Source organism: Halichoeres trimaculatus, unplaced genomic scaffold, assembly GCF_033239565.1.
Source record: "Halichoeres trimaculatus isolate MK-OKI-2021-1 unplaced genomic scaffold, fHalTri1.1 fHalTri1_scaffold_12, whole genome shotgun sequence".
Taxonomy (NCBI): Eukaryota; Metazoa; Chordata; class Actinopteri; order Labriformes; family Labridae; genus Halichoeres; species Halichoeres trimaculatus.
Genome location: NW_027437190.1, coordinates 22,215,944 through 22,228,153, shown reverse-complemented (window position 1 = coordinate 22,228,153; position 12,210 = coordinate 22,215,944). Strand labels below are relative to the sequence as shown.

Below are 12,210 nucleotides of genomic sequence, written 5' to 3'. Positions count from 1 at the left end.
GCTTATTTCCACAAAGAGAGGGAGAGAGAGAAGGAGTATTGCTCCTGAAAAACTCGCATCCATATTCATACCTGCTCCACTTCTTTGATTGGGATGCTGTGTACGCTGCCCTGTGGAGTTTACAGCACAGTGCAGATGTCTTTAAAAGCTCTTCAGTGTCGCTTATCAATGCTGTGATAAATAAGCCCTGTTGAGTTGTGTTGTTGTTCCCTATTCCCTTCACACATCCTGCATCCTGACCCTTTGCTACACTTTACCCCTACAGGTCACGTGGATTTATGAGCCAAAGGATGGAGAGAGGATCAACATCGCTGTGTTTCACCCCGACTTTGGTCCCAACTACCCTGAGTCTCCCGTGAGTGGCCGAGTCACCTTCAGACCCACCCCCCCTGACATGCGCAGTCCATCCATTGAGATCAGTGATGTGAGAATGACCGACGAGGGGAGGTACATCTGCGAGTATGCTACCTACCCCCGAGGCAACGAGCAAGGCATCACGCAGCTGGTCATGCTGGGTAGGTCACTAACGAAATCTGAGTATAAAAGTGAAAACAAATGATAGATTAACACTTGACAAATGAAAAAACTTCTGTGTAGATCAGCTGTTGTTTCCAAAATCAAAACCCACTCTGAAAAATTTGCAAATAGGATTATTATATGAGATACAGACATCAAGGTAACAAGGACATGAGAGCTCAGTTGAAAAATTAATCACTCCGTAGAGAGGGATTGTGAAGTATTTTGTAAATCCATTCATTTGTTGGTTTTTCAAGGAAACATAGAAATCATTACAGTTTAATCTTCTCCAAAGTCAGGTTTTCAGCTATTTTATTTTTTAACTGAAGGTCCAAGGTTTAAAATATTGGTTTGACAGCAGAAGAAATTTTAGGACATCCCTTTTTTAACCCAATCTGGGGAATTATTTCGACAATGTTATGACTATCTGACAAAGAAGAACATGACTGATTAGTCAGAGATGACTTTAGAGATCAGTCAGTAACAAAAGTAAAGGTAAAGTTTCAGCCCTATAGACAACTTTAATGTAGAATCAGTAAAATCTCCATGTCATACATCTGAACCCTGAAGCATTAACTTAAAGTGATACTCCGGGATTGAACAAGTTGGGTCCTATCACAAGGTTTAGGGCAGAAATTACCCCTACAGCAGTGTTTTTGTGCAGCAGAAGCCCAGAGCGCACGCACCAAAGACCCCCTCCCTGCTCCTCTGCCGGTTTCCTCTGCACTCAGACTGGGCCATATTTTACTTGACCAAAAACACAAATAAACGGACTCTCACCGAAACAATCTGATATCGGTCTGCATTCACGCTTTATTCAGAGAATTTTCAGCGCGTTACTTTTACACAAAAACACCGCTAAATAAGGCTGTAGTTCTCATCGTGTCTCTTCGTCCTGGCAGACTACATACGTTTGTTTATATCTGGCACGCCGCGCGCGCAGAATGATACACTAAGCGGCGAGCGCCTTGTAGTCAGTTGTGGCTCTGCAGCGGAGGTAGTGCCGTTTTACGACACGATGAGAACTAGAGCCTTATTTAGCTGTGTTTTTGTGTGAAAGTAACGCGCTGAAAATTCTCTAAATAAAGCGTGAATGCAGACCGATATCAGATTTTTTCGGTTGGAGTCCGTTTATTTGTGTTTTTGGTCAAGTAAAATAATTTGGGCTTCTGCTGCACAAAATCACTGCTGTAGGGGTAATTTCTGCCCTGAACCTTGTGACAGGACCCAACTTGTTCCATCCCGGAGTGTCACTTTAATTGTGTATGCATTTTCAAGATCTTTTCAGTCATAGTCTGATGTTCTGTTGCAAAATTTGGTAGCTCCTTATTTTATACTCTACACATGTTTATTCTTTCACTTCAGAACTCAAACATGAAGGACACATATTGGCCTTAAATACAGACAGAAGTAGCTCTAGTCTGGTACACCTGCGTCATTCTAGACCTTTCGTCACTTAGATTCCTCTGAGCTCTGATGCCATAAATATTGTGAACTTTATACTGCTGTTTTATAGATCTTATCTTAGGTGTAATGTGCTGCAGTTGAAACTGTTATCCATAAACATGTGCTATTGGGTTCACACTCGTACAGGTTCCCACCTCCCCATACTACATTGCTAGATTCTTCTTATAAAAATGTTATTTTTATTACAGCTGGAAGAGAAACACTTAAAAGTCAGAATGGGATCTTTTTTTTATCTCAGAAGTGGATGAATCAAACCAAACTCTACTCTCACCAGTCTTTCCTCAGCAATCCATAGTTTTTCCACGTACTTTTACCGTGAACGGAAGCAGCAGTCATTTTTTGTATCAGTCAGCTGTCTCACCTTCAGTTCCACTGGAAACACTGTAACACAAAACACTTGAAGCTGTGTCATGGTGCATTCCAGCTTCTCTTTGTTGCCTCTTCCTCTAATTTGTCACCCATCCCTCCATCAAGTGCAAGTGTGCATTTTCATCTCAAAGGTTGTGAGATGTAGGAAGCAGCTTGCTCTCCGAGTATAAATGCAAAGCACTCTCCACCCACCTCTCTCTGTATGATCTCTCCAGCTCTCTCCCTCCCCCAAAGGTAGCATGCAGGTTAAAAGCATGTCCAGCTCTGCTTAATTGCTATTATAAGTGGTATTGTCAGATCAATTGTGTTCTTGTTAATGCAATGGAACCATTGGTCTAACCTTGGCCCGGCACCAGTGCCTCCGCTCTGCTCTCTTCTCTCCCCCCCAGCACATCACGCCTCCCCACCTCCCCTCAGGCTCTCTATTGATCTGGCTGCTTGTCATGCCTGCTGTCAGCTCCTGTCCTGCCCGCTTCCCTCTGATCCCACACTGGTATCAGAGAGGCGATTGAGGAGTTATGAGAGCGATATAGAGAAGAGGGGGTGGCATGAAGTGATTTAGAATTCTGTATTGAAATGCGCTACAAGTAGAAGGAATTGTTTATCAATGGTGGGTGATTTGGATAGAGAAAGAATAGATTAAAGAGCAGAGGAAGAGAAGATTTAAGGTTTGGGTGTGTTTGCACTGGGGCTCTTAATAGTTTATCAATGTTTGGCTCTCATGAGAAAAATAAACCAAGTTAGGAAGGGGGCAAAGGTTGCTGGGAGATGGAGGTTTTTGGATTTGCTTTTTCCCAGTTGGTGATGCAAATTGTTTATCAATAATTGTGCAAATTATCCTTCCCCTCAGCTGTCTTACTGGCATTTCTATGTTTTTCAACCTAATTTCATCTTCTCGTTTCCACTTTGTGTCTTCTCTGCCTCTGTCCAATCTCCTTTCCCCCCACCCATCCCTTCATCAGCTAAGCCCCGAAATTCGGCCTCTATCGTAACAGTCCAAGCTGGGACTAAGCCAGTCGTCGTAGCGAAATGTGAGTCAGCGGATGGCCGCCCTGCTGCACGGATCTCATGGGTGACCACAGCCAATGGCAACGGGACGACGGTTTCCAAGGCGGGTGAAGGCAACACCATGACGATAAACAGCGAGTATCGCATGATTCCCACGGCAGCAGACAACGGGAAGGACATCAGTTGTGTTGTGGCGCACAGGACGCAGGACAAAGCAGAAAGTTTACCGCTGAAGCTGGCAGTTATGTGTAAGAAACCACACACACTCATTCACACACAGCAATCTGTGAAGTCCTTTGCTGTGCATACTCGAACATGAAACGTCTTGTGATTGTTTAGCCCTCTCTCATTTTCTCCTTCTTCCCTCCGTCTCCTCCCTCAGATGCCCCTCAGGTTACGATTGTTGGTTACGACAATAACTGGTATGTGGGTCGTACAAATGTGCTGCTAACCTGCCAGGCCACAGGAAACCCTGCCCCACACTCAGTCCTGTGGAAGACGTGAGTATTAGCACATCCAGCTTTCGTATTGGCATGTCATAAGTCCTTCCCAGTATCTCTTTCTTTCTCTTTCCCCTTTTCATATTCCCAGGTCCAGAGAGCTGTAATCAGCATTTTTATTATTGCCACAACTGCCCAGCTCTCTGATTATGGAGATAGGCGTATGATTTCTCATAATGGACTCTGTGACTCCAGATTTAACCCTGGCATAATGAGAAACACAATATGACTTCTCTGCCTTTCTTCCTGTATTATCGGCTATTAAAATAACACTGACTGGATTTGAAAAATCTGAAAGTATGACCTGGAAAAGGGAGAGATGGGGCTTTAGGTCTGGATCCAGTAGTTTTGATTTTCCTGTCATCCCCATTGCATTTCCGCCGCTGTGTGATAATGGATTGCCATTTGAGGACGGGGAAACTGATTAGTTTTGCACTGCTGATCAAGATTAGTTGAATGTGAAGATATTGCACAATATTGCACATTTCAGTGAATGTGGCTCCGGCCCAGTGCTCTCATTATGCAGAAAGTCAAACAAAATACAACCCTTTTCTCTCTTTTTTTCTTTTTCTCTTCGGACTTCTTCGTTTTCGTCTGCCTCATGCCAATATGTTCATGTCCCTGCAGCATGTCAGGAGAAATGCCCGACACGGTGCTGATCAACGAAAATGAGCTGAAAGTGCTGAAAGTAGATGATGCCGTCAACACTACTTTCGTATGCGAGGTGAAAAACCGCATCGGGACCGGCAGGGATCAGGTCACAGCCATGGTTAGAGGTAAGTTTAAAGACACAACAAGCAAAGCCTTCAGCACATGTAAATTATAATCACAAAACAACTGCACATACAGTGATTAAGTAACATATGCCATAAAACTTGCTTGGAGTACAACAAATGTGGTGTTTTTCAAAGGAACCCAGCACAGAAGTGCATTTCCTGTACACTTCTTTGCTCTGTTGTTTGATGAATTGGTGTAAGAATTGTTTCTGCCATCACAAATCCACCCATCTGCTGCTCTAAGTAGGTTAAAACAAAGACGAATTGTAATTTGCACAAGTCGCAAATGGTCTAAAACACTGACAAATTGTACGCACTTAATGCGTCAGTGAAGGCAGCAAACATTTCAGAAATGAAATGAAAAACACATTTGTGGCTCACATGGGTCCTGTTCATCATCTAAACCTTCCCCTGGTTTCTATATAAAAACATTTATATCCTCTGAACTGATGAACTGGAACCAAGTGCACTTTCACCACACGTGCTACACATTTTCCTGGTGTACTCCACTCCCATGTTTTCTCCAGGGACTCACCTTGTATCTTTTCACATGTCACTCCAATACAGCATACACACACACACATACACACACTGTCTGTGCTGAGTACTGTCTTTGGTGTGTAGTGTAGGGCTAGAGGGTCCAGCTGCTCTGTCTCTAGGTGTGTGAGTTGAGAGTGAGTGAGTGTCTGCATTTATTTTGTGCGCTTTGGGCTCTCTTCTTCACCTCTTCATTTCTCCCCTTCACTGTTGCTTATTATGAATGCACATCACTTTTTCTGTTTCTCTTTGCATGCACCAAATAACACCGTATTATCAAAGTTTCTATGCCTCAGCAGCATCCAAGGTCTGTCTATCTGCTTCATACATCACACAGCAGTAGAGCAGTGATTTTCACAAGGTTTTTAGTGCTAGTTCACATTGTGAGTGTTGCATATAGAAGAGAAGGTCCTTCTCACCACTTTTCTTGTTATTTTCTAAAATGAAAGAGCAGTTTGCAAGAATACAAAAGCAACTGAGTAGCTTCTCAGCGGTACCCTTGACCACCATTTATGACAGAGACGACTCAGGTAAAGCAAATGAGCAGTGTTTATTGGAGTCAGTATCTCTCACTAAAAGTGCATCAGCATGACACTTCTAGGTTGATTCAGGGTTTTTTCCATGCTTTAACAAAGCCCAGAGTGTTTCTACGTGTATGTTTCTGCATGTCAATATTTATTTTTATGTATTTATTCAGGTGTAAACATGTGTCTGTGTGCTTTGGAGCTTGTTGCACCACCCCTAGTCCTTGAGTTAAACCATCCAGAACGGTGCCAGTCAAGATGGGAAACGCACCATGCTTTTATTCCCCGCTGTTCCTCCATAGTTTTAGCTGCACCCTTCAAAAGGGTTCACTCCTGCATTTCACCTCATACAAAATACATCCCCACCACTCTGCTGTCGCATGCCTGCACTTAACCGGAAGTTATTTCCTGCTGACATGGGGGTAAATCTCACCCATAACAGGGAAAAAGTGCATTTCTCTGGTGGCTACGTTTTGAGAGCAAACCCAGCCACTCCATGTCCTCATTTTCCTTCTTTTTTTTGTCCCTTTTGCTCACTCGCTTCATTTTGTCCTCTTTTTCTCTCTTCCTCTCCTGCCCCCCTTCAATCTCTCCTCAACTCCCTTGGCTCCTTGTGGTGCCATAGCATGCGTCACTGCTCCTTTGGGGCCGTTCAGTGCTGCTGCAGAGCAGTGTTATTCTACCGTGGCTTCTATGGCAGAAAGGATGTTACTGTCTCCTGCTGAGTATTACAAGACACAAGCAAGGAAGGTACAAAGATCCAAGGAGCAAAGAGGGGAAGGTGGAGGCCGCCGCTTTAAGACTTAAAAAGCCGGGGAACGTGCACCGGGATAAATCAGAGCCAGCATGCAATCCTCACGCTTAGAGAGAGAAAGAGGGTGAGAGCCACGGCATGAGGGATGGAGGTAGAGAGCGGATGCTGACGGCATTTAAAACTCCCATGGGAATCTTGTGCCACTGCGTCCTATCTCCTCTTCTGCTGGCCTCCACTATCTCTCAGCATGGCGTGTGTGTCAGTCTGTCTCCAAGCCTCTCAGAGCGGATCAGTCACCCTTTGCTGCTTCAGCTCCTGGCTGCTTCTCTCCTCACTTCCACCAACCATCCCTTTTTCTCGCTTAGTCTTCATCCCACTTTTTCCTTTTTTCTTTTTATTACCATACTCCTGTGTTCCTTTTTCTCACTGGTTTCTTTGGTCTCTTCCTTTGTGTCGAACTTCCCACAGTTTCCTAGCCCTGTCATCTAACTCCTCCATCTTGTCTTGCCACCTCCTCCCTCCTTCCCACTCCCCGCTTACTCACTGGCAGAAGAAGGGGAAGAGGAGGAGGATGAGACGGGAGCTAAATTTGCCGGTAGTTAAGAGGTGACTGAGGCAACCAGTATGTGTCAGAGTGAGGCTTGTAGAAAGCACAAAGACAGTGGGAAGTGTTGGGAAAGAAGAACTGGTTGAGTCAGTACTGGTTGAAGTAAAAAGGAAGAGTTGGTGATGGTTGGATCAGAGCGAGAGAAAGATGTGAAATGACTACAGGTGGGGGCGCGATGCAGACCTGTGGAGGCTAATGTGAACGCGTGTAGACAAACACGGCTGAGAAGGGCCGACAGGCGTGAAATGGCCAGCACCTGCTACAAAGCAGGTCCCTTACTCCTCTCTACCCCACAGCTGCATGACACACACACACACACACACACACACTCACACACACACACACACACACACACACACACACACACACACAGATTGATCTACACTGGTGTGTGTTTGTCTGTGTGTGCGTCCATGTCCTCTGCCCTCAGTCTTGTCCTGCGCTCCCAGAGGCAGCGGGAGGGATGGATGTCCTCTCCTCTCCTTGCCTCTCCTCCTCTCATCTTCGATCCTGCTGCTTAGTCACACACGCAAAACGTATCCTACCCTGCTCTCCCCTCCTCTTTTCTTTCGATTTATCTTTCCCTTGCTATCTCTTTCGCTGCAGTTTGCTCTTTTCATTGCATCTCTCATCCTCTCAGTTAGCATATGCTCTCTCCTCATCCTCCTTATCTCTCCCAGGTTGTCTTTCAGCCTCCGCGAGTCTGCCGCTGATCTCCCCTGCTCAGTGGAGAGACTGCCTGCCCCCAGCTTTCCCTCTTTTCTCTCTTCCTCTCCCGTATGTTATTTAGCTCTATCTCTCTCTCGAAAGCTTAACTCTTAAATACCAGTAGCTCTTCCTTAATCACAGCTTAGTAGTCTCCATCCCTCCATCCATCCCTCCCTCTGTCTAAGGCTTCTCTCACGGGGGTTCTTGTGTGGGTAACCCAGATTCCCTCCATCTTCAGTCTAGTTTTAACCCCTCAATTGTTCCCTGCAAGGGTGACTCAGCTGCACCTCAAAAAGTTTGAAGTTCCCCAATAAACCCCCCGCATGGTTGGAAGTTTAGCAGAAAAGAGATTTCCCCTCAATCCTGTGCTTTTTCCTCCAACTTTTTCCTCTGAGGACACAGTTCAAGGGCGAGGGTTCTGGCCATTTTCCTCCATCCATTTTGTGTGTGTGTCTGTCTTTGTCTGTTACTGTGTGTCTCCGGCCATGCGAAAAACAGCCAGAGAACAGGTCTGATGGAGCCAAGACTCCCTCCAGCCTGCAACTGGCCCCCTGCCCACCCCTCATTAGCACACACTCACGCACACGAGGCCATGCACGGGCATACACACTCAGAGCTCTGTTCAATAAGTTAACATGCTGACAGAGGGGACTGCTAAGCTATGCTCTAGGTGCAGCCCAGCCCGGCGTCAGCAGGCCACTGATGACCACGATGCTGTGAGTGTGTGAGTGTGTGTGTGTGTGTGTGTGTGTGTGACCATGCATGTTTTTGGGAGGCTGCAGTCAATGTTACTTCCACTCCATCTCCCTCATTACTTGCGGTCACTTGGAGCGTACGGTCGTGCTGGACGTGACTTCGTAAGAAGCATGCTGTGTTTTGGCTTACACAGTATGCTGTGTGTGTGTGTGTGTGTGTGTGTGTGTGTGTGTGTGTGTGTGTGTGTATGTGTCTATGTGTGTGTCTGTGTCTGAGGACAGGAGGGCCTGGTGCTTGGGGGCTTCAGTGTATTTTTGCATGTTTATTTTTCTCCCCCCTCCCTCTTGTTATTCACACAGCATGCATATTGCAGTTTTTCTGCTGGCTCATCCAACTGCATGTGTTTAGAAGATGTCCTCTCCTCACCCACTTTAAAAAGATTCCTCTTGTGCTCTGTTCGGATGTGTCCGGGGTCTGCAGTGGGCCTGTACAGGGAGCCTGGGGTAGCTCCTTTACATCTATCTCTTGAATCTTTCAAGTGTTGTGTCCAGAAGGACGGAATAAAACATGAATCATCATCCACGAAAGGATTTACCAGCTGAGACTTTGAGAGAGACACTTAGAAAACTGACTTGAGCGGCGCATTAAAAATAATTGGATGACTGGAATTTTTAGAGAATTTGCATTTAAGTTTTTGTGTAATTCCCTTTGATGTGACAGCAAATTGCAGTAGCATCCGGCCCCAGTTTGCACAGAGATTGTTGGCTCGTTGCTTGTGCCGGAGCTCCACCAAGCCGGAGGTGATAATGCATTTCTTGTGTTCCTGTTACAAGTGGACACTGAGGGCTAGCTCTCACTCTCATGTGTGTGAACAGGAATGTTTAGCACTACTCAGCGGAGAGTAGGAGGGAAGAGAAACACTGTGTTCAGGGAGGCTGTTGGGAGAAATTGAAATGTAAGAGAAAGTACGTCCCTTTATTTTATAATTTTTTTCTTTTTTAGGAAAATGTTGCAAGTAAAGGACGGAGGAAGAAAGCAGAGAGGACAAATTATGTGACAGAAATACAAATGTGAATTGGGGAGATGGCAGGGAAAGTGGATTCAGAGGAGACTGAAGGAGTCTGCAGCAGGCAGCTGGTGAAGTGGAAGCAGAGATGGAGAGGAGAGTGGTGTAGAAGAGGAGAGGCAGAAATAAAGAGGAAGAGAAAAGCTGAACACAGGTGTAGGCAGCGGCAGATTCACATTTTCACCCCTCACAAGAATTTGTGTTACGAGAGAAGATCTGTCGGCTCTCTGTACACTTAACAAGAGGGGCCAGACTCTGTTGGGATTCTCAAACGGGAATGACAATGAGAGTCGGTCTGATTTGATACTCTCAAATTTGAGGAAGGGATTTCTCTCACAGCGTCTCCTGGTTAATCCTCAGCAGCAGCTGGTGGAAGTGCAGGGAGTGGAAAGGAAAGCTAAAAACGACAGAAAGCATGTTCAGCTTAGCTAAGGGTTTTTGATCACTTTCAGTCAGGGACTGAAATAAAAAATTGATTGGCTCACGACGTCTTTTTTTGGTTGTATTGTGTAGCTTCTGTGCTAAATATCTGAAGGAAACAGGAAGACTTTATTCCATAAGATAGTCCCTCTACAGACTGCCTCTTTTCTTCTGTGATTGTATAAGCTGTTTTCGTATCTGGGGCACCCAACTGTTCAAAATGATCCAAACACAACAAAAAAGTACATTAAATAAAAATCAAGAACTACATGTCTTCATGTAAAATGCATAAATAGTCTAGATTTGGTTAAAACCTTTTAAAGAGCCTGAATGAAACACGACCAGGCAGCCCCCCCCTTAAAAAAATCATTTTAGCTCTGAAGACATCACAAAAGCAGCTTGACCTGCTCCTCTTCCTTAAAGGAGTCATGCTGTATTTGTCATTTTTTGACATCTTGAGAAATCGCCAGTGTCATTTGGAGAACATTTGAGAGTATCAGAGCACAGTGAAAGCTAACAACATGGGTGGAGCTGACCCCTAACTCCCTCAGTGTTAGAGCCTTAATCCCTGCTCACTGAGATATAGATGATGCCCTCATGGGGAATTGGTCAGAGTCTGCAGAGAGTTATCATAACCCCAGGAAGCACTTAGAGCCCTGAACTCTTGGCCTCAAAAAGCCTGTGTAAAGCAGTTTCACTTTGATGGCTCTCTTAGAGGCTTTACTCGCTTGTAGTCTCTTAACAAAGCCTCGTCTGAAACCTCAATACTTCTAAAAGCCTACATCTGGCATTAGGTTAGATTCTAGGAAGGGATGTGCTAAAACTATCTTTTTCTTCTTGATATGAGCGCCACTATCTCAACTTGAGTATCAGCCAGTACACTTTCTGTAACCCTTTGAATCCAGTGCACTCAGAAAATTGTACATTTTATCATTGTTTTCTGACAGACATACCCTTTAAATCTACTGCAGATGTCATCAGATTACTTTGATTGTTTTTTGGCCTGACTCGTCGCACCGCAGGAATGTTGACTTCAAACAAACTAGAAACCTACAAACAAGCTGAGCTAACATTTGCACAACATGGTGCAAAACCCTTCTAGAAACTTATTTATTTATTTATTTATGAGCTTGAATCAACTTATTAGACTTAATCTTGGGGGTCTTAAAATATATAGTTTACACTGCTTAAAAAAAATTTGATTGGGAAACAGCTTTGCTAGCTTACAGCCATGACTCTCACAGCTAGCTTTGCAGTGTTGACTTAATATTTCACCTATAACTTGTTCCTCCTTGATCCTCTAAAACAAAAGTTGTTTATGGCAGCCATGAATACATTATTGCTGTGGAAGATAGATGAGCATGAGGCGTTTTTTTGGGGGCGATAATAAGTTGTTGTGATGGAGCTGTGCAAAGACTGGCAGGCTCGCTAATAATGTGTGATGCATTTAAGGCGGTGCCAAAATAGATTATCCAATTAATGCTGGCAAATTAACTCTTGGTGCTTTGGATCACATAGTTGCTTTGCATAGTTTTGACTTACATGTCAGGGACACTCTCCCAAGGCTTTTTACACAAATTTACACCCTAATAGTATTTGTGTTGGCTGTAGCTGTACTGAAACACTTGAAGTGCTCAGATTTACTTTCACAATAATGTGCCTAACGATACCAAGTCTTAATCGTAACCTGTGCTTACCTTCTCTGCAAAAGCAACAGCATCTTCTGCCTTTAAAGCACCTCCCCTGGAATATATTGCACTAATATCACAGCAGAGGGATTCTGAGGCAAGTTCGGGAAGAGTGCACTATATGGTCGACAAGTCATAAGGGATGTCTTCACAACTCTTATTCAAACACCAAATGTCTCGCTGGGATTGTGTTACACAAACAAAAAAGCTTCTGTTTGGGTAGTGAAGATCTTGTTTTATTCACACTCCTTAGCTGGAGTGCACTCCAGGAAAACCTGTTTGATTTAAAACAAACTTCAGATGGCTTCCTCTCATGTGCATGTGTGCACAACATGGCAGTTGTGACTAAAGTAGCAGTGCTGGAGTAAAAATGGACACGCACGTTTAGCAGCAGTGGAGCACTGCCTGTGGTGTTACATGAGTGGAGGGGGGTGCCGATCCAATCTCTCCTGCTCCACACTAGTGGCTCCCGGGAAGAGTTGTCATTCTGCTGTGTCACTTTGTCACTCACTCACTCCTCCTCCTCTTCTTCATCAAATTTCCCTCCCTGCACTCCTCCATCCATCATCAGCCT

The 12,210-nt window shown here is 44.7% G+C and overlaps 1 protein-coding gene across 3 annotated transcripts in view; it reads left to right on the top strand.

Moving 5' to 3' along the window:
- Window positions 1–12,210, top strand: part of LOC141800314 (nectin-2) — an 86,463-nt gene that overhangs the window by 32,276 nt on the left and 41,977 nt on the right. For all 3 annotated transcript variants that reach the window (XM_074682751.1, XM_074682750.1, XM_074682749.1), the window contains exons 3-6: window positions 266–515; window positions 3,315–3,608; window positions 3,743–3,860; window positions 4,488–4,636. In XM_074682751.1, coding sequence (XP_074538852.1) covers window positions 266–515; window positions 3,315–3,608; window positions 3,743–3,860; window positions 4,488–4,636 — 811 coding nt within the window. The remainder of the gene's footprint in view (window positions 1–265; window positions 516–3,314; window positions 3,609–3,742; window positions 3,861–4,487; window positions 4,637–12,210) is intronic.